This window comes from Chelonia mydas, chromosome 1 (genome assembly GCF_015237465.2).
Source record: "Chelonia mydas isolate rCheMyd1 chromosome 1, rCheMyd1.pri.v2, whole genome shotgun sequence".
NCBI lineage: Eukaryota > Metazoa > Chordata > Testudines > Cheloniidae > Chelonia > Chelonia mydas.
The window spans coordinates 340,842,740-340,865,909 of record NC_057849.1 but is presented as its reverse complement, the minus strand read 5'-3'; the positions used below and the strand labels follow the sequence as shown (position 1 = coordinate 340,865,909).

At 41.3% G+C, this 23,170-nt stretch overlaps 1 protein-coding gene across 4 annotated transcripts in view; it reads right to left on the bottom strand.

The window, feature by feature from the left end:
- LRGUK (leucine rich repeats and guanylate kinase domain containing) overlaps positions 1 to 23,170 on the bottom strand; it is an 86,880-nt gene that overhangs the window by 19,083 nt on the left and 44,627 nt on the right. For all 4 annotated transcript variants that reach the window (XR_005223822.2, XR_006283281.1, XM_043520899.1 and 1 more), the window contains exons 11-16: positions 22,786 to 22,905; positions 13,525 to 13,621; positions 12,217 to 12,330; positions 8,270 to 8,471; positions 6,911 to 7,024; positions 2,855 to 3,012 (exon numbers count right to left, since the gene is read on the bottom strand). Coding sequence is in view for 2 of the 4 variants with exons in the window: in XM_043520899.1 (XP_043376834.1) it covers positions 2,855 to 3,012; positions 6,911 to 7,024; positions 8,270 to 8,471; positions 12,217 to 12,330; positions 13,525 to 13,621; positions 22,786 to 22,905 (805 nt within the window). In the remaining 2 variants the exon portion in view is untranslated. The remainder of the gene's footprint in view (positions 1 to 2,854; positions 3,013 to 6,910; positions 7,025 to 8,269; positions 8,472 to 12,216; positions 12,331 to 13,524; positions 13,622 to 22,785; positions 22,906 to 23,170) is intronic.

Below are 23,170 nucleotides of genomic sequence, written 5' to 3'. Positions count from 1 at the left end.
TCTGCCTGATCATGTGAATGAACTAATGAACATATCAATTGAAGGAATGGAAGTACTGAACACACGAGAAGCCACCAAAGATGAACACACATTGCATTCAAGAAATTCATTAACGGAGTTGTGCAAAATTATAACAAGAAACCAAAAAGGATGTAGATGTAGTGCTTCATAGAAGGCTTGAGTAGCCAACTTCCATTTGTGTGATGATTTTAAAACATGAGTTAAATCTAATAAAATGGTTATGGAACATTTTTCAGTTTTTACTATGGTGCCATACAGCCCACCTTCACCCTCACAGTCTCACCCCTCATCGGCCCTGACCTTCCCCTCCTCCCCCCATAAATTCAAACACCCCCCCTTAATTTCAATTCCTGGGGAAAACACTGGGAAGGAGTATAGTAGAATTTGGCTCCAACACACTCCTGACATGCTGCTTTCCTTGTCCTCTCACTCTAAGGGTAGGGAAGTGGTTGGTGGCTACCCCACCTGTGCCAACTCTACACCAGCTGAGATTTCCCCTACACAGCGGGAATTCTCTGCTGAAAATCTATGGCCACTTTCAGGGTTCTATGTATACCTAGCACAAGGTAGCCTTAGCAGACTGGAGAATCAGTGTGTTAGTTAACATGTGCTGCATCAGCACAATATAATTTCCCAGTGCAGACAAATCCAGTGTGGGTAAGGCAAGAGAATGCTCAAAAAAACAACAGTCATTTTATAGTGACATTATCACATATTGATTTGGCATCACAATGGTACAATAAGACCCCACACCACAATTTATTTGGTGACTCTGATTCCCATCCCAGGAATGGCTCTCCAGATGGCAAAGGGTTCACAAGAAAGAGAGTCAGATTGCCTTGTTGAACCTATTCACCCACAGATTGTTGTGATTTCCTTCCCTTTTGCTACTCCAGCTAGGTCCAGACCTACACAGATTTCAGACAGATGTTTCACAAATCATGTACTTTGTAAAGAAGCAATTCTTTCTGATTTTTGTATGGATTGCAGGGCCTGGTTCTGTACTGCCTTGCAACTAGTGTAATTATTTCTACTCGTGCAACATTGGTATAATGTGTTTTGCATCCACAAGTTGCAAGGGCCATGGAGAATGATGGTTCTTTTCCTGGTCAGCAAGCCTTTCCTCTTACCCTGCTCCTGGATTGCCAGTGCTAGTCTTTTTATGCTCTTTCTCATTTTGCCATTCTACACATAGGAAGCATGGAATGCAGTTGTAGCAGTCATGCCATATGCTTTTGTTGCCAAAAGTAAAGGAATCATTTCTCCTTCCAAATGGAACGATTAAACAGGATTTTACTTTAAATTCATAACAGACATATTTACAATCTTTAATATTGAAAATTATTGGAGCTGCACTCATGTTTCACATTGGAGCACTTACTGTCTGACATTTCAGTTGATCCTACAGAACCTCATCATACACATGAACAAATATATTGGGCACTTAGAAGGCCAAGTAAATAGCTTGGCAGATATTCCCAGCAACGAACATGGAAACTAATAAAGGAAGCCTTCTAGCCCACTGAAGAACTTAAACCCGGGCTAAATTATAGCCACCTTCATCATAAAATACTTATTTCCCTGGCTTGACAAAATGTAAAGTGTCAATATAAGATGCAATAAAGAGAGAGAGACATAAATCGCTGTGATACAGATGACGGCAGAAAGCTGCTGAAGTGAGAGAAACACAGCCTTCTCCTTCAGTTTAAGCTAATATATATTCTGATGAAATAAACATAAAATGAAATGACAGTTATTTAACTCTACATGGCATGAGACATGGGATTTTGCTTAAGATGTCTGAAAGATGGGAGGGTTCCCTGTCTGGGTAGCCCATTTTACAGTCATACCTTTCTCCCCACTAAAGAAAGCCTTTTTTTAAGTCTTGGATAGCAGTGATTTTTTTTGATTCTCTGCTCCATCCAGAATCAAAACTCTAGACATCAGAATCAGGTATAGCTTGCTATAAATACAGAGATAGTGGCAATAACTATCCAGCAAGCCAGGCCTGCCCAAACCATCATTCATCATTATGACTTCATAGCCCTGGCATGGAACATATTTTGAAGCTTCCATTGTTTTTTTCTTTCCCCTGCCGTTGTCATTGAAAAGGATCATTAGAAATATCTGCTTGACAGCACCAACTCCACCACTGCCTGCAAGGAGAGTGAATTAAAGTCTGCCTTTAGGGAACAACCTATAAAAAAAATGAAGCTTAGATTGCACAAGGTTGTTTAAAATTTAAGCACACTGTTGAGTCTCTGGGCCAAAAAAAGAAGAAAAAGCAGCAGTGAAACATGTCTGAATTCAATCTCTGGTGACAACCATGCCAAACATGCAGCCACTCAGGTGAATGAGAGTTTTGTCATTGACTTCAGTGGGAGCAGAATCGGGTTCAAAGCTCTTGATGTCCTGTTAGACAATTTCCTTGTATCTCATGGCAGCATATCCATTATTTATCCTGAATTTGGATTGTTTCCATGCATTCTTGTAGAAGTATATAGGAGCTGATCCTCATCCAACTTAAACCACATAAATCAGAAGCAACTCCAACAGAATCAATGAAGTTACTCTGGTGTAAAACTGGTGTGAAAAGATTAAGCCCACAGTTCCCTACCCCATCTCCTCCTCAGATGATGACGCTCATGACATTTTCTTTCAGCTGCCTTTGGTACACTTGATTCTGGGCATTCCACTCTGGGAAAATATTGACAAACTGGAAGGAGTTCAGAGAACAGCAGTAAAAATGATATGGGGGGATAGACCAAAGCATAAACATCCTACTCATAGGTTAACATTCTATATGTTTAAAATTAGAGCATTTCCTCCTTACCACTGGCGTTTTTTGTGCAGCAAGTTTGGCTGAGATTCTAACAGAGTAGTTTCTGGCTGAAGAGTCCGAAAATTCATTGATTTCAGAAGACTGGGCAATTCTAATGGTCCCTCCACTGGTTAAAGTTTTGTGATCTCCAAAAGACAGTGAGCTGGAATCTAGTAGGGAACAGGTATAGTTATTATTGCAACAAAACCCTTAATTTAAACTCTATTTACAAGAAGTTGAAATCCTGTTGAAGAAACTCCATGTCTGCAGTTGCAGAATAACCAGGTACCTTTTCACACTGTTCTGGGTTTGCAAGTGGTAAGAATGAAAGTTAAAAAGATAATAAGATACTCAGTTCTAAGAAATAGATGCCAGGGAATGGAATAAAAATACTTAGCACTTTTTGTAATTTGTAAAACACTTTACAAAATATTAACCAATTCATCCTCAAAATACCTAGGGAAGTGTAGGCTCCCAAAAATACTCAAAACAGAAACCACTGAGGGACACTGATGGTGTACGGCATGTTGCTTTGCTTAATTTTATTTGCCTGAGGTGCTAGCTATTAAACATTGTTACCACTGTTAAGCTGTTTAAAGGCTATGTTTGACCTACCTCACAGCCAGGGAATTTGAATCACTTGCCCTTCCTTCTGTCAGAATCATTTGCACCTGAATTTTTGTGCACACAATTCACCTCTGGGCGCAAATGTAAGTACTTGCACCTCTACCTGATTTACAGGTAGTCAGAAATGCAACTAAACCAGATAGCTTGAGATATAACTAACTCACTTTTTTCAAGCAAAATTTGAGGGTGCAAAACTACAGCCACAAATAAGGAGGCTGGGCTTCAGTTTAGCTAACAAATTACCCCTAAATATCAATTTAAAATTTAAAGAAAACCCTTACGAATATTTATATTATGGCAGTGTTTGGAAAACCCAGTCAGGAGAAAGGCTCCATTGTAGTAGGTGCTGTACAAAAGTAGTTCTCTCAAAGTACTTACAATCTAAAGAGAAGAGTAATAAATGAAGGGTGAAGGAGAGGGAGACAATCAAATACATACAATCTTACACACACATATTCATATTTTGTGTATGTTTGGTTTTGTAATTATGTAATAAATAAATGCCAACTTTCCCCAAATGTCCCTCAGCCTAGCCAGCTCAAGTTGCTGATATGCATATGCTGGAATTTCTAGTGATTAAAACAAGGGAGTTATGGCTCCTGAGTTCTATTCCAGGTGCTGCAAATGATTAACTGAGCCTGATTTACAGACATGCTGAGCACCCACCACTCCCACCAACTTCAATGGGAATTCTGAGTGCGCAGCACCACTGATAATCAGCTACAGCCCCAATGTCCCATCTGTGAAATGTTGTGAAGTATGTATTCCTATCCAGAGTGTTGTGAGGCTTACTTAATAGTTATAAAGCACCGACATCTTGGATGAAAGCTGCTACGTACGCGCAAAGCATTATCATCATATGAGTACGGTAATTACTTCTATAAAAAGTGTTTCAAAAGAAGAGCTTATTGATTTCTCCCAGTGTCTTTATTCTGTACATGAACAAAAGATCTCAAATGGCAGCTCATTAAAAAAAGAATTAACAACCTATCACAATATCAGAGAACCAATCTTCTCCCTTCTACTCTCTTACTAAAAATGTCCAAAATAAAGTCAACCTTGAGGCAAATTCTTTAAAATGAATTATTTCACACAGTCCATAAGAAGAGACATTCTCTCCAGAACTAAGATAGTTAAATTTATTTAAACTCCTATAAATGAAGCTCTAAATGAATTTAACGATGCATAGTCAATTTAAAAGTTACTTTATGGAGAGCAAAATTACCAAAACCCAGTACTATTAATGGAATTTCTGTGGCTAGCAACAAAGTACAAATTGACACAATTCCAAAATGTGAAAGAATATTAAGATTTTGTTAAAGGAATGTCAGGTGCTTTAGATAGAACATATTATAATTAGATAAGATTCTCTTCTGTCCGTAATCCTTCCACTTTGCGCTCCCTCCTGTGCCAGAAAGTTCTAGTTCCTAGTGAAGCGGTTCTCAAACTGTGGGTTGGGACCCCATTTTAATAGGGTCACCAGGGCTGGCTTAGACTTGCTGGGGCCCAGGGCTGAAGCCCAACCCCCATCAGCCAGGGCCAAAGCCTAAACCCGAGCGCTTCAGCCCTCAGCAGTGGAGCTCAGGTTACAGGCCCCCTGCCTGGGGCTGAACCCCCACCATCTGGGGCAGTGGGGCTCAGACAGGCCCAGGCTTCTGTTCCCCTTCCTGGGGTCATGGAGTAATTTTTGTTGTCAGAAGGGGGTCATGGTGCAACGAAGTCTGAGAACACCTGCCTTAGTGTTTTAGCAGAAAATAACTAAGAGCAAGATTGCAAGAACAAGATACAGCATACATGGTAACCTGCTTCTCCAAAATCCAGTCAGCCCCACAAGCTTTCCCTAAGCTCAAACAAACACTGGCACTTCTAGAAGTAAAAATTAAGATAGTCCAGATTTAGATTAAATTTACTGGTTTCTTTAGAAAGCTACATGTCATGGTAGTATCTATATGTTACAATCCATGTTGAGGCTTTTCATTCCCCATGTAGTAATCAACATTTATTAATTCTTTCAGGATATGAAACCACTTGACCTGAAAAAGTGATGAATTTTACACTATCTGTCATGAACACTTTTGTGCCAGTCTTACGCTCTCTTCAGATTCTCTTATCTGCAGCCTTGCGAGCCATGCAGAAAGTCACGAGTATTGGCTCTTCCCCTGTTTAGTAAACCAGTCACCCTCCTTCAGCACTGGATTTAAAGTAACCTATGAACTGTGGAAGCTCTTGGAGAAAAGAGCTATCATAAACAAGTTTCTTGTCTCCCTTATTACACAACTCTCTGTCAAGAAACTCTCTGTCTCCCCTTCCTCGTTCCCACTGGGGGCTCTATTAACTACAGGAGTGTATAGTCCAAATAGAGGAGACAGAATGGAATCTAGGGCCAGAATAAGGATGGATTTCTTAAATAATTTACTTGGCATTAGGGAGAAGCATGTCTCACCATTAAGCATCTCTTCACCACAGAGTTAGCCCAGGTGTCTCCCTTAAGTCTCCTGCTGTCCACACATCTGAATTTAGTGGTGCTTTATACCTGACCTAGCTGGCCCAGCTGGGGGTATGGGTGAGAGCCTGGGTTCCACTTTCACTGAGGCTGGTACGCCACCCACTTTGCAGTGAGAATGCGGGCTAAATCACTCGAGTGCTGATAGTCCTGCGGTGCCTGCCCACCATTCCCCCGTGTGTCGAAAACGATAGACAAGTTCTCCCACAATTCACTGGGAAAGACTCCTAAAGAGGCTTAGTTCATTGCAGCACAAAGAAATATGGGATATGCCCCCAAAGCCCTAGCAACACACATAAAAGCGTGCAGCACCACTGAGGACAAAGTAACTCAGATGTGGCTGTGCCGTGTGGCTGTACCCGGGCTAGGTTAACCCAGGTGTCAATCACCCAGGCTAACTCGGCAGTAAGGAATTATTGTTAAAAGGAGATGGGGGTTATTGGCCAATGGCAAGAGGGGTCACCAGGCCAGGGGGAATGTAAGTGTTCAGCCTCAGAGCTCCATTTCTTTTTTCTCATTAATCTGATAGGCACAAAGATGGCAGCCAAGGAGACATGTTTTGTGTTGTGAATCTCCCTTAAAAACCTTCCCTGATGAGTGGATGTCTATCCGCTAGGGAGTAACCTGCCTCCATATAACATTAGGGTCACACAATGCGCTCTTCCCAACATTGTTCTCCCAAGTCAGTTGTCATATAAAGTAACTGTAAGTAACTGGAAGGAGCAGCATCACAGACTCGGTTCCTCGGAGAGGGGCAGTCAGGGAGGCACATTACTCAGTGGCAGGCCTGCAGAGTTTTCACAGGCCAGTAATCATGGAGGCCACCTCTCTCACAGATAGGGCACAAAGGTTTCTAATTGACAAGTAATTAGTAACATTCTCCTAATAAAGTTGGTGTTAGTTCCTGACTGGCACAGCTGGAAAGTCATGTACAGTACCTGTGACTGTTTTGTCATCCAAGATGCGACTGCTGTCCAAATCTGAAGGCTGTACCATACCTAGGTATTCCTTTATGAGGAGACTCAGCTGGGTGTATGCCTCATCGTAATCATCTACAGGAAACAGTTGCACATTTCAAGGAGGGAGGGAAAGGATGTATGACAAAAGAACAGCCATGCACCAGAACGAAATTATAACAGAAGTCAGAGATGAAAATGTCCTGTTAGCTCACCCAGCATATCTCCCTACCAGTTTGGGCTTCTTCTCCACAATACATTCTCTGGTAAATGTATTCCCAGTCTAGCTGTAAATGTTCTTCAAGTGATGAGGTGAAACCTCATCACTTGAGGAACTTCCCTTGGGAGAATAATCCACAGCCTACTGCTGTGAAGCAGCATTTCCTAAATTCAGCTACATTCTAAACTCCTATAAGTCAGCCTAAATGTTCTCCTCCTCAATTTCATTTTATTTATTGCCTTTTATTTCTTCTGTTTTACACTAAAAATGTAAGGCTGCCTATCCCTGGCTTCAGGTGTCCTCAACAATAGTTAAAAATATGATTGTAATAATTCACAAGGCCAGCTATTTCATCTAAACCCTAGACCCAAATCCACCGCAGCAATGGCCAGTCAAAAAAAAATAATAAACTACGAAAAATCCCCTGTCCCACTACTTGCTACCCTCCCTCATGATTTTCTCTCACTCCCTAAACAACAGGGAGAAAACATCTGAGAAAGATCAACAGATTCAATTATGTTACCCAAAGGAAGTGATCAAGTTTCAAAGTAGAAGGATCCTCACAGAGAAGGCCCTTGCAGCAGTTCCTCTCTTTATGCCCCTGCGGACCTCAACGGTGGCAGTATGGCACAGGGTAAAAGGCAGCCAGACCTCAGGCCATTTAGGGCCTAACAGGACAAAAACAACACACTGAACTCCATTCAGAAACCAACAGACAATTAGGCCCAGATCCTCAAAGGATCTGAATACCTTTGAGGATCTGGGTCTTAGGACAGATCACGGAACTTCAGTGTAACAGCCTCATGAAAGACACTGCATAACAAATGTGCAGCTGAATTCTACATCAGGTTCAGTTTCTTGATGGATTTAAGATGTAGCTAGCACATAATGCAGTAATTCAATCTTGAGGTGACAAAGATACAAATCCGCAGTTCTTTATGTCCTCTGGATAAGAACTAGCTGGGTTCCATTTCTGGCAGACTCAAACCAGCTACTCTGAGCATCAATTTGCCTTCCCTAGTTTTTGTTTCAGAGATGACTTTATCTGCATGGCAGTTTGGGGGCATCCGTTGCCATCACCCTGGGTAATCAGATTCTTGGTACAAAAGAGGTTAACTCACCTGTGTTAATTACCGCATCAAAGTATCCTGGAAAATCCTGATTTATTTTGATATACATGTCCACTCTGGAGACTGCAGTTTCAATCTCTGGCCTGCTAAACAGCCCCTTCCTCCGCAGATGTCCCTCATATTTTTCTTTGTTCATTGGTACTAACAGGATATATCGAGGTTCAAAGTAGGTATTTTTCAAACTTTGCACACCCTTTAAGATTAGACAGAAAGCACCCAATAATGTTTTATTCCTGAAACTCAGTGACTACTTACTGACATGCTGTGTTCATGATGACCCCTTACTTATTACAAACCATCATATTTAGCAATGTTGGTAAGTTATTTAAGTCTATGGTTTTCAAAATCTGGCATCGAATTCATCTTGAAGTGAGTGAGTACAACTCCCAGGAACCCTACAGTTCATTGGTGATTTAAAGCACCTTGCTTTCATATACCTGCCTAGTAACTGTTTTTCCTGTTAGGCCCTATCCTTTCTCCCCCCTTATTTTGCATGTCAGAAGTCATACTACTGTATTTCTTACAACCATTTTCTGACCAGTTTATACCCCACATGTCACTTTCACCACCACTGAATTTGGCCCTTTCATTTTTACAATGAACCACATCAGAATCTTCTTCTCAATCAGAATATCTTTCTAACTGATGCTGAGCAGCTTGATAACTTTTGGAGAATGAGGGTTTATTAAACCACAGTAGTTTATGATGGTAAGCAAACTGCTTTTGAATTTTTGACGGCATCCCTTGTACCAAACCATGATATTCTGAGAAAGGGGGAAGTCTACATCCGCACTAAACATACCTGAATAGCATAAAGAAATAAAAAATACAGTATGTGACATTTATACAGGATCCTAAAGCACTTGGCACAGATCAACTGGCTTCTCTGTTTGAGTCCAAATTCTGCATATGTGGCTATATAATGGTGAGGGGAGGAAGGCTAATATGTAAGGGCCAGACAAAACTGCAGCTGTCTGCTCTGGGTAGCATATGGGCTGCTCCATCCTGACTTCCCCCACAACCATCTGGGATATACAAATGCCCAAAGGCAAAGGAGAGAAGACAGAGCTATATAGCTACATCCCATCCAATCTAGGGCTAGGCCTAACCAGCAAAAATGAGTCCTGAGTGAGTACCTTAGGCCTCCAATCCTATAAACATGAACATGCTTAACTTCAAGCATGAGAACAGTCCTACTGACTTCAATGATACTGTTCAAGTACAAAAGTATTTGTGGGATGAGGGTCTTACATACCTACACTCAGGGCAGGTCTACATTACAAGCTTGGTTTGGTGCAGCTGCACTGTTGTAGTGCTTCTGCTGAAGACACTCTCTCCCGACAACATCATAATTTGCAGCACCCAGCCAACATACCGCTGGGTTGAGGTCAGTATAAGTGTGTCGCTCAGGAGTGTGGATTTTTCACACCCCTGAGTGACCTAGTTATACCGAAGTAAGCATATAGCGTAGACCCGGCCTTACTTACATATGCCCCTGAAATAAAAAGGGATTGGAGGGTGGCCCACAAAGTGGTGGGAATAGAGAGATGCAAGGAACCCCTGGTGTTTGCAATAAGCTCTGTCTACAAAAGCAACAAAATGTGCCTTCAAGTGTAAAACAAATCAAAAACCAAAAATGATACATCACTAAAATGAGGGGTGGGGATGGAGTCTGTGTGGGGGCTAACTGAAACTTAAAACTGAAGACGTATCTGAAAAATAGGATTGAAACTTAAATTGTACGCCTAATGTGCACATGCAGCCACTGCAATTTTATGTTCAAATGGGGTAACTGTATGCACCAACGGCCACGTAAACAAGGGATGGATCCTGAAAGTGCCCTGGAACATCTCCCCTCACTGTGTTGCAGAATGCAACAGGAACTTCACTGACTAGAAATATAGTTACTACAAAGGGGACAAATCCCACCTCCTAACAGTGCAGAGGTGGTAGATTAAAGGGTATTAAATGGCTCAAATGTTTAGCCTCAGCTCATGAACCATAATTAAAGTGTTCTTTTAATAGGCATGAATCACTTTTGTTCAGGGCTTAGGAGATGATAATGAACTTGAAGCCTTTCTGTTTCAGATGCATAACTCACCATTATGGTTTGTCATCAACAGGTAGAGGCCACAGCAATGCAGACTGCTGCATAATTATTACACGCTTTAGAACTCTGGCACCAGAGGCATTTCTTAACTAGCTGTTCATGATATTGCTGTTGATAATATCCAATAAAGACACAATAACTTCCCTATTCATATACAGGCCCTAACTTCTCCATCATTTAGTAATACACCTATTTTGAGAAGCATTCAAGCTTTATGAGACACATCCCACTGTGTCATGTCCAGTTTGTCTTCACTTGTGAATTTAGGGTCCTAGCCTGTGAGAAGCTGAGCATCCTCAATGCCTGTTAAAGTCAATGGGAGTTGAATATGCTAATACCTCAAAATAGGCACTCAGATTGCAAGATCAGACCATTTAATTGTTGGCCCTTTGATACAGAGCTATCGCTATACAGTGGCTTGTACATTTCTGGCAATATATAAATGATTAATAATAATGCACATAAACCACTCCCACTGAATCTTGTAGGCACCTAAACTTACTCGGCACCTATGTTTTTGCAATAAAAAGTTCGCTAGGCACCAATGTTTCTGTCTCTGTGCATTCGCACCGCTGCCTCCCACAAGTCCCAGAGCAATCTACAAACCAGGAGAAGAAAGATGTTCGGCTGCCGAACCACAGGCAGGGCCTGATCCGGAAGGTGTGCTCAGAGGCAGCCTACCAGATTGGGCCCCTCAGGCAAATTGACACAAAACCACCAGGGAGGTCATAACTTTTTTATCCTAGTGCTTAGAGTACTCATCTGGGAGATGCCTGGTTCAAGTCCTTCCTCCACCTGAGAGGAAGAAGGGATTTGAATGAGATCTACCACCTCTCAGGTGAGAGCTCTAACCACTGAGTTATGGGGTATTCTGTTGTGGGGCTGCCTCAGTCTCTCCTGTTGAAGCTGTCTTACTGTGGATCAATAATTAAAGAGTCACGTGGGCCAGAGAGAGAGCGCGAGCGAGCACAAGCATGAGAATGGCTCTATAGCCCAATGGTTAGAGCACTCACCCAGGCTCCACTCATCCTACTCCAATGACTCTTTAGTTATTTATTCACAGTGGAACAGCTTCAACAAGAGAGAATGAGGGAGCCCCATAACAGAATATCCCATAGCCCAGTGGTTACAGCAGTTACCCGAGAGGTGGTGGATCTCAGTTCAAACCCACCTGGGAGGGACAACTTGAATCAGGCATCTCCCACATCCCAGATGAGTACCCTAACCACTGGGCTACAAGTTATAAGGGAGGGGTATCCCATCTGTGACTTGCTAGCAGAGATGGCACCTCCCTGCAGCCTGAACTTAGACACCTATCTCCTTGAGGTACTTAGCACACATCCCTCTGTTCATCTTCCTCTGGCTAGCTTAGGTGTCTCCCTGCCTGGCACGCTAGCTTTTGTGAATAGCATTTTAAGGCCCCTATCTCTCCCCATTCATTGTATGGGGAGCCTAGGCACCTAACTCAGGGTTCGTGAATTGCAGCATGTTTCTATGATTTTCTAGACTCCCAAAAGTTGGGGGTTTTGATGCTCAGCTTAGCAACATCTAACTCCTTTTGTGCATCCAGGCCCAGTAACCTGCCCAAGGTCGCTCAGGAAGTCTGTAGCAGAGCAGGGAATTGAACCTGAGTCTCCCAAGTCCTACCTTAGTGCCCTGACCACTACATCATCCTTCCTCTCACATGAGAGGAATTCTCATAATGAGAATTATTTAATTAGAGCAGAAACTACAAAGGTAAATGTTATTCTTTTGGATTGATAATGGACACGTTTCCATGTTCTGTTTTTCGATGATGTTATAATGGTTAAGTAATAGTAACGCCTACCTCTATTTCCAAATGAACACAGCTTGCCAGTCCCTCTCTGGCAATGGATTCTACAGTATCTCTTCCTAATCCATAGTAGTGGCTGCTATATTTATAGGTTGCAATAAATTTCCCCTGAAATTAAAATAGTGATGTGTCATGACAATGGAAAGACTGTAATGAAAACAGCTTTCCTACAGAAGCACAGTAAAAATGATTGTTCTAGACTTGGTTACCATTAGTATACAGCTCCACAAAGCCTAAATCATCAGTGATAACAAGGCCACCTGGGGTGCAAAACTTGCAGAGAGCAGCAAAGAACAGGCCTCAAGGGTGCAGGCTGTACATTGTTTGGGAATAATAAAACATCAGCTCATTGAAAACAAGCAGCTGATGGGTTACAACTTTACATTGGTTATTCATTCACCCTGCAAAGAAGCCCAAGTTCTAAAGCAAGGGGCATCTTCCTTTGACAGTGCCTCAAAATGAATGGCAGCACCGGATAAAAGAGAAGATACCAAAGACGAAAGTGGGTACACAAAGCAAACCTGCCAGGGGAACATATACTTGGGAAGTAAATTTCAACAGTGAAACCTGGCAAAAAAAAACTTTGGTGCCCAGTACTTTGTGTCCAAAGATATTCTTTGGAAATTAAACCACACTGTCATTGAGAGGTAAACACTAAACATCAGTTCAATGGCTTATGAATGTGTAGGCCTTGTGTATCTACCAATAAAGTACTATAATTGGGCTTTTTGCGCCCAAACTGCATTGGGAGTACAGATATGCACCAGAAGCAGTAGCTGGAGACATTCTGTCTATAGAGAGAAGAGAAGCAGGTACAATGTCTCCAGGGTCAATCTGCTACCCTTTAAATCCTGTGCTCCCCATAGGGCTCCTAGAACATTGAGAAACATGGCAGGACCCTATCCACAAGCCTCCTTTTGGCTTTCTAGCACCCCTATCCTCCCCACCCCCTAACACACACACACACACACACACACACACTTGGTATTCACATATGCAAATGACCTATTATTTATTAATATTACAATAGTACCTAAAGACTCCAACTGATCTATATGCCCCACTGTAAAAGGTACTGTAGCTAAACACAGTAGGAGACAGTCTAGCTGACCATTTGCACAAATAAATACCTGATTTGCACATGAAACTGTGCTTACTGGACATGCATATTAGTAATGTAATTGTGCACACATCTCATTTTTTCAGAAATCAGGCCTTTAGAGACTTTTTGTTTCAGTGAGATCCAGTGAACTCACTGATACTACAGGATTAGGCCTACCAAGACACAAATCCAATTCTTACCATGTTCAACATATTGTCAAACACCTCCTGAGAAATGAAGTAGTAATCAAGTCTGTTGTCTTCTCCGAAGTAAGATGCCCTCGTGGTGTGACAGGGGCTGGAAGATACACGGTATGTTAAAGGAACCATCAGTTTTCAATCATTTAAGAAGCTGGTAGTGGAGGAGGAGGAGGGAAGAGCAGGAGAAATCATTTTATTTTAAACAGAGAAGAAATATGAGGACTATAAAGAGGTGCAAAATCATACCACTAATGCTGCATATTTGAAAGAATAACCTATAAATGCAAAAAAACTGTATTAATATAACATTACATTTGGGCTATAAATCCAAACACACAGGACTGTCTGAGTGGAAGCTGTCACAGCACTGATAAGTAGGGAAGTGATAAATTCATCCTCCCGCCCCACACCCCCGCTTTGTTGACTCCTGGCTGATAGATAGGAATCTTAGATACAGGAGGGGTGGTGGGAGGCAGGTTGTGCAATTAATAGAAGTAGATGGAGGGACCAGTGGTGAGCTCCAGAACCAGCAGTAAGAGGGTATCAGTGCTGGAATCAATGAGGTTGGCTGGAAGTAGGGGGAGGTAAGGGAACTATTTCAAATGCACACCTCTATTTAAGGGCAACCATTTGAAATATCTGACACATGAACTTTCTTTTGAGATGAGGGTCATACAAATATGAATCTGGCCAAATAGCTAAGTCTACATATGAAGAAATTTTAGTTTAAAGGCTCCAGTCCCTTCCTACACATTCTGTTTCACATAAGCACCAGCATATGGTCCTCAGTCACTCCTAACAGTGGGTCACATTCCTGAGAGGTGGTACTTTGCTAATAGTGTTTTTGTACCACAGGACAAGCAGAACAAAAATGTTATGCATAGACTTACACTGACAATATTTTGTCTCCTTGACTTTTTGACTGCTCCATCTCAGACAAAACATAGCATAAAATATTCACATCTAAATATACGGAGCCTGGCTGTGTTATTAAAACACTGATAATGGATTTTAACCAGCTTTGCAAAATAAAACTGGACAGACAGCTTGTTTGCTGAGCTTTGGGTCTTGAAGCCTCAAGCTGGAGACCACAGAATGAAAAAAAGCCATGTCACACTTAGGGGCAGCATTGTCTAGGTCTGGGAACTGTGAGTCTGGGAACCAAGATTTCATTCCCAAGTGTGACACAAACATGCTTTATTTGGTATGGGTATTGGGTAACTGATGAAAAATAGAATACTTATGAGCCTGGTTCTCATTTATACTTAGGCCCTTTTACATTGCCAGAGTAGTGTAAAAGAACCCTACTGTGAGTGAGAATCAGACCCTTGTATGTCTATTACTTTCTATGCCAAAACCTATGTGAGTAGATGTACCAAATGCATTTAACTTTGAACTGCTTATTTCTTTCCGTTCTCTTTTTTTGTCCCATAGGTGTTTCAGTGGACTCCTAATACCATAAACTAGTCAGCACCAAGCACAACGGGTTCCTGGTCAATGACTAAAGCTCCTAGGTGCTACAGTAATACAAATAAAAAACCCCTTCCAAAAACAAGGCCCTCTTTGTTTTTATTTCTTTTGAGTTTTGATAATGAAGATCTTGTAAAACCTCTCTTGTTTCCCTGTAATTTTATTAATTTGATCATAGAAATCTAGGGCTGGAAGAGACCTTGAGAGGTCATCTAGTCCAATGGTTTTCAACCTTTTTTGGACCAGGACCCATTTGTAAACACTGGTGGCCAATCCCGACCCAATAAATAGCTTAAGTAGAAAACACACGAGTGTTTTGGCCCCAAAATACTTTTTACCCACTACATGTAATAACAATAGTAATAAGTTAAAGAAGATCAACAGTCAAAGTTAAAGACAGAAATCAACAACAGGAACAGATTAACAACAATATAATAAATCTTAGGTTCCATTTAATGAGAAACCCGAGCTTGCTGCCCTAGACGAATTAGAGGATTGGGCCAAAAGAAATCTGATGAGGTTCAACAAGGACAAGTGCAGAGTCCTGCACTTAGGACGGAAGAATCCCATGCACCGCTACAGACTAGGGACCAAATGGCTCGGCAGCAGTTCTGCAGAAAAGGACCTAGGGGTTACAGTGGACAAGAAGCTGGATATGAGTCAACAGTGTGCCCTTGTTGCCAAGAAGGCCAATGGCATTTTGGGATGTATATGTAGGGGCATTGCCAGCAGATCGAGGGACGTGATCGTTCCCCTCTATTCAACACTGGTGAGGCCTCATCTGGAGTACTGTGTCCAGTTTTGGGCCCCACACTCCAAGAAGGACGTGGAAAAATTGTAAAGAGTCCAGCGGAGGGCAACAAAAATGATTAGGGGACTGGAACACTTGACTTATGAGGAGAGGCTGAGGGAACTGGGATTGTTTGGTCTGCGCAAGAGAAGAATGAGGGGCGATTTGATAGCTGCTTTCAACTACCTGAAAGGGCGTTCCAAAGAGGATGGCTCTAGACTGTTCTCAGTGGTAGCAGAAGACAGAACAAGGAGTAATGGTCTCAAGTTGCAGTGGGGGAGGTTTAGGTTGGATATTAGGAAAAACTTTTTCACTAGGAGGGTGGTGAAACACTGGAATGCGTTACCTAGGGAGGTGGTGGAATCTCCTTCCTTAGAAGTTTTTTAGGTCAGTCTTGACAAAGCCTTGGCTGGGATGATTTAGTTGGGGATTGGTCCTGCTTTGAGCAGAGGGTTGGACTAGATGACCTCCTGAGGTCCCTTCCAACCCTGATATTCTATGATTCTATGCTCTTTGATGAGTTTAATCAAAGTTTGGTGTAAATTTAGTCAGCACAATCCAAAGGTCATGTTCAACATCCAGTCTGTTTCTGCTTTTGTTCTTCAGTTGAGTCAGGGCAGAGAATTCAGTTTCTCACAAGTATGTTATACTGACAGGCAAAATGACTATAATAGCCCGGCAAGCAAGAGCAGGATATTCCAACAGCAGCACTGCACCAAAACTGGGGAAGGCTCATTTCAGTGTATTTTCTCTGTAGACTGCGATCACAAGATAACTCGACCAGCTGAGATTCTTCCTCCATGGTAGACTAACATTTTCCAACACAACTCCAAATGGATCCTGTATCCATTCTTTTCCCTTGAGTTCTTTGTCTGGAAAGTAATCTCAGAAACTTTTGTGTAATTTAGTTAAATGATTACTGATTGTTTTCTTCAGTGCTTCCTGGCTAGTAGAATCTTTCCAATTTTTTGTTTCTAGAGACTCATTACAAAACATGTCCATTCTATCATTTGAAACATGTTTGTTCACCAGAGAAAGTTTTTTTTGAATGCAACAATTTTATCAGTTTGCTCAAAGCGATTGTGCCCTCTTCCCTGTGAAGACGGATTCAAATAATTTGGATAATCAAATATATCTGCCATATATGCAACATGAGGAAGCCATGTGTCGTTAGTGAAGTGCTTTGCCAGGTGAGATTTTTTTTTCTTCAAAAAAAAAGCTGCCAACTCACTTTTAAGTTGAAATACACGAGACAACACTTTGCCATGGGACAGCCAGCGAACCTCAGCATCGTAAAGCAGATGTAATGTGCACTGCCCATTTCCTGATAGAAAACTTGAAAGCATCATGAATTCTTGGCATATTGTTTGATGTAATTCACAATTTTGACAGCATCTTTAAGAGTTTTGTGAAGCTCAGGTACCATGTCTTTAGCTGATAATGCCTCCCTGTGCAGGAAACAGTGGTTCCACATTGCACTGGGTTCTTTCAAAAAGATTATCTGAACAACTTCTGAATGTTTCCCTGTCTTTGAAGCAGCTCCAACAGTTGTAACACCAATACACTTCGACCAGCTCAATCCCACCGACTCCAAGTAATCATCCAATGCAACAAATATATCAGCAGCAGTAGTAGAAGTAGGCAAATCCACACTAAACAAGTACTGGATAAGGTAACAAGCTTTGTGGATGGGGGGAAGCAGTAGATGTGCTATATCTTGACTTTAGTAAGGCTTGTGATACTGTCTCACATGACCTTCTCATAAACAAACTAGGGAAATGTAACCTAGATGGAGCTACTATAAGGTGGGTGCAGAACTTGTTGGAAAACCATTCCCAGAGAGTAGTTATGAATGGTTCAAAGTCAAGCTGGAAGGGCATATCAAGTGGGGTCCCATAGGGATCAGTTCTGGGTCTCGGTCTGTTCAATATCTTCATCCATGATTTAGATAATGTCATAGAGAGTACACTTATAAAGTTTGCAGACAATACCAAGCTGGGAGGGGTTGCAAGTGCTTTAGAGGATAGGTGTAAAACTCAAAATGATCTGGACAAACTGGAGAAATGGTCTGAAGTAAATAGGATGAAATTCAATAAAGGACAAAGGCAAAATATTCCACTTAGGAAGGAACAATCAGTTCCACACATACAAAATGGGAAATGACTGCCTAGGAAAGAGTACTGCAGAAACGGATCTGGGGGTCATATGGATGACAAGTTAAATATGAGTCAACAGTGTAGCACTGTTGCAAAAAAAGCAAACATCGTTCTGGGATGTATTAGCAGGAGTGTTGTAAGCAAGACACGAGAAGTAATTCTTCCACTCTACTCTGCACTGATAAGGCCTCAACTGGAATATTATGTCTAGTTCTGGGCGCCACATTTCAGGAAAGATGCGGACAAATTAGAGGAAGTCCAGAGAATAGCAACAAAAATGATTTGATAAACATTACCTACGAGGGATGACTGAAAAAATTGGGTTTGTTTAGTCTAGAGAAGAGTAGACTGAGAAGGGACATGATAACAGTTTTCAAGTACATAAAAGGCTGTTACAAGGAAGAGGGAGAAAAATTGTTCTCCTTAGTCTCTGAGGATAGGACAAGAAGCAATGGGCTTAAATTGCAGCAAAATGGCTTAGGATGGAGATTAGGAAAAACTTCCTAGCTGTCAGGGTGGTTAGGCACTGGAACAAATAGCCTTGGGTGCTTGTGGAATCTCCATTATTGGGGATTTTTAAGAGCGGGTTAGACAAACACCTGTCAGGGATGGTCTACATAATACTTAGTCCTGCCTTGTGTGTAGGGGACTGGACTCTCGAGGTCCCTTCCCATCCTACGATTCTATGATTCTTGAAAATCACTTTCCCACATGTGCCTCACAAAAACCAGCAAGATATGTATCAAATCGCACTCCGTATCAGTCTGTAAACAGTCGCGTACTGAAAGACTATCAGCTGTTTGCAGTTTGAGGTCTTCTAAGATATCACAGATTCTTCTCTGTATTGTATCACTGGAGAGAGGGATTGTTTTTAATTTTTTTGCAGCCGACTCACCCAATAATTCAGTGCACATGTCAATAGCAGAAGGTAAAATTAACTTCTCAGTGACCGTGTGAGCTTTTTTACATTTCACAATGCAGTGCACAAAAAGGTAAGAAGCATGCGATGCTTGCTCCCAGATAGTAGATACACATTCAAGTGTTTTTTGTGACATTTCCAAATCTTTCCTTTTTTGTTTAAAAAAATCAAGAGGCTTGTCTTTACAGCTAGAGTGCTTTGTCTAGAAATGCCTATGTAACTTTGATGGTTTTAGGCTTTCATTTGCTAACAGTGCAAGCAGATGACACACTGTGGCCTGTGTTCACCATTTCGGTCCTCAATAAATGAAAACCCAAACTTTACGTAAACAGGGTCGTACCTATGATTATTTTTCTTCTCAGGCTGTGATGAATTCCTGCTATCACTTGTACTTGCAGTTGCAACAGAACAGGTTTAAAATGTATCCATTTCACTGACTAAAGACTCACTTTGTGATTAAAATGCACACTCGTAACTGAAAGTTCTACATGGAACACTCATCTCCCATAACTTCCCGCTTTGCATTCGATTATCTAATTGATGAGGCTACAAATGGGTCACAGAGGTAATGGATTCCATGATTTTATGTGACCTCTGCGACTTCAGCCCCGGGTGGCAAGGCTCTGGGCTCTCGCCCCCCCATGGGATCATAGAATCATAGAATCATAGAATATCAGGGTTGGAAGGGACCTCAGGAGGTCATCTAGTCCAACCCCCTGCTCAAAGCAGGACCAATCCCCAATCAAATCATCAAGTGGCTCCGGACAGCCACGACCCTTTCCTACATTCTTGCAACCCGCTTTTGGGTCACGACCCCTGGGTTGAGAAACACTGAACTAATCCATCCCCCCACGCTGACGCAGGACCTTGACCATCCCTGAGATGTTTGTCTAACCTGTACTTAAAAACCTCCAATAATGGGGATTCTACAACCTCCCTAGGTAACCTATTCCTTACTTAACTTATATTTGGAAAGTTTTTCCTAATATCTAACCTAAATCTCCCTTTCTGAAAATTAAGCCCAATACTTCTTGTCCTATGTTCAGTGGACACGGAGAACAATTGATCCCTGTCCTCTTTATAACAGCACTTAAAATATTTGAAAACTGTTATCAGGTCCCTCCTCAGTCTTCTCTTCTCAAGACTAAACATGCCCAGGTTTTTTTAAACTTTTCCTCATGAGTCAGACTTTCTAAACTTTTCATCATTTTTGTTGATTTTCTCTGGACTTTCTCCAATTTGTCCACATCTTTCTTAAAGTGTGGTGCCTAAAACTGAACAAAGTACTCCAGCTGAGTCCTCACCAATGCTGAGCAGAGCAGGCCAATTACTTCCTGGATCTTACATACAACCCTCCTATTAATACAACCCTGAATAAATAAATATCTAAGTCAAAGGGGAGAGATTTTTTTTTCCCCTGTACTGAGATCTTAGATTTAATGTGGAATAAATTCTTTTCTTTAATACAACTGAGTTATAAACCACTAAGAAATTAAGTTTATAATGCAGAGGCTGACAGATCCTTAACTGTAGCAGCACTAGTGTGTACCACTATTTTATCAGTGAACTATGGCAAATGAGAACAGTGTGGTGCACATGGACCCTATAAAACTTTAACTTCAAAGGCTTGATTTTCTCAAAGATATTAGAAACGTATCCAGCTTTAAAGGTCATTCCTGAGCACAAACCAGATGGTCTCAGTGTCCAATTTCATTTTATTTATTTTTTGAAAGACTTTTACCCATTACAACTTTTTTAATTGCAAGGCCATGTTCACATTTGAACTGCCAGGATATCTTACACGAAATACATTTTTAATGAGTGGACTGTTTGAAATTTAAAACAGTAAGCCATAAAGTTGCTGAAATCTCCACTGAATAATTAAAATACAACTTTGCTTTGTAGTTGCAATGTTCTGCTCTGTTAAAATTCTCTCTCTCCTTTTTTCTCATACATAAAACTTTTGAGGAATAATACATATAAAAAACAATGCTTTTGGAAATCAGACAGTGCTTGGAAAATTTGGGCCAGTTTTCAATTACTTATAATTTCCAAGCTGGTCTCTCAAAGCACTCATTGTGCATGATTTTTCCAATCTTGTAACCGTCACAGCTTTTCTGTCAAAAAGTCCTTTGGACTTGCTAGTCATGTGACTTAATCTAGCATTATAAAATATTACAAACACACAGCAGATCTTCACATTATAGGACTTGAGTTGAAGGAGGTGCCTATTATATAACATCACTGATACTCAGTCTAGGGTTCTGTGGTGCTGGGCATCCAAAGAACTAATTCCGCTTCTACATTGTCAGCTATTATATATGCACTTAAGGCTCTATTCTTATGACTTATTACATTAGTACCTAGAGGCCCCATTGTGTTAGGTGCTGTACATATACATAGTAATGTATATAGATACATACATAGTCCCTGCCCCGAGGAACTTATAGTTTAAAATAAGGCAAAATGCAACAAGTGAGCACCCATAACACATGGCTACACAGATTACTGCAATGTGTACTATATAGCACTACCTTTGAAAGGTAGAAGTTACAGCTGGTGAAGAATGAAGGATGCCCATTTGCTTTGTCAGAATTAGCTACAAAAAGATTATTACACTGGTCCAGCTACCTTGAAATTTAGACTCTACAGCTGGTGAAGAATGGAGGATTCCCACTTTGTCGGCATTAGTCACAGAAAGCATATTGTAATAGTTCAGTAATTACACTGGCATCCTATTCACTTCTGGATGCAATATGTAGGTGCCCTGTATAGATGCACCCTAACACTTTTGTAGTGGGGTGTGGCAGGTTGGCAGTTTCTTGTAATATCCTGAATGAACTTTACTGAATTAAGTTAAACCTTACAGAGTTCATTTTAACATCTTTGGAGTTCATTGTATTAAAAATGCAATTGTGTATGTGTTATTGTGGAACTGTATGTATTTCCATGGGAAAGGTAAATAGGAGAAGAGCAGGGGGTGATTAGGCAAATTCACTCAGGTTGTAACATCTCCAGAGAAACCACCCCCATGGCAAAGTATACATACACTATTTCCAACTGGATTCTCCAGAGACTGACAGATAAGGAAAGAATTTTTGGACAAATAGGCTGGTCTTAAACTGGCTCATGGCCTTCTTCCTGATTCAGAAAATAGACAGGACCCCTGGTCCATGGAGGGTCCCAATCCTCAGGGTAGGGATTGAAGGACTGGGTCCTCCAGAATCCATGATAGGCTTGGGGTTATTTTGGCAAGCTTTTGGGATGCATGTAAGTTTTTTTATTGTTTTAGTATATTTTCTCTGTAATGTTTTGTACCTTAAGACTAAAGTAGGCTTGCCTAGGAAGTGCTGTGTGATAACATATCTGTTGACAATCACTCTGTTGTCTCTGAAGAGAAAGTAAGGAGGTGTCCTTGAGCAACCTGTCTGTGCTGGGAAATACACAGTGAAGGTAGGGAACTATGCAGCCTGGGAATACCCTGGTCCAAAGGGAGAGGGATGCGGACCTCCACCCAGAAAGAAAATAGCTGGGGAGCTGGAAGCCAAAAGTAGGTGCCCTTGCTGAACCTGAGGGGAAATACAAGTGCAGTTGCCCTGAACTGCGACACTGGGCACAGTAACATGAACTAAAGAAAAAGTTCAGATGAATGGATGGCTGGACAGACAGATAAAAGGAGCAGTAAAAAGGTGCTGATTTTGCTTTGCAGTTCACTTTTAAAAAATCTTGATAATTTATATAGCATATTAAAAAATAAGGAGATATTATATGATGACTTCAGACAGCCTAGATCTAGTAGGAGACAGAACACCTTGCAATGACCATTTAACAGTCTTCTGTAATATTTAACTTAAAAAAAAAAAAAAAGCAACAATTTGAGCCATGACTGCACTCGATGGTCTCTTAAACTGATAGAGTAAATTTACCTGTATCTAAAGAAATTGTTGAACTGTCTGCAGATTCTGTGAGAAAGTTCCCGCTTTCCACAGGCCAGGGGTCCAACTAATATTAACATGGGGTAGGGAGCATCAAGACTAGGCAAAGTGCTGCAAGGAGGAAAAACAAACAAGGCACTATTACACTTCCTACAATGGACACTTGTACTGGCATCATATAGGTCTTTGGGAACAGTATATCACCAAGGGAACTGATCTAATCTAATGTATGGGGGAGAGGGGAGTGGGAAACCTAGCTGGCTTCAAGACTGAGCTTGATAAATTTATGGAGGGGATGGCATGATGAGACTACCTTCAATGGCATGTGTTAGGAGGCTTATTCCTTCACCCACTTACTTCCCTGGTCCTTCTCGCA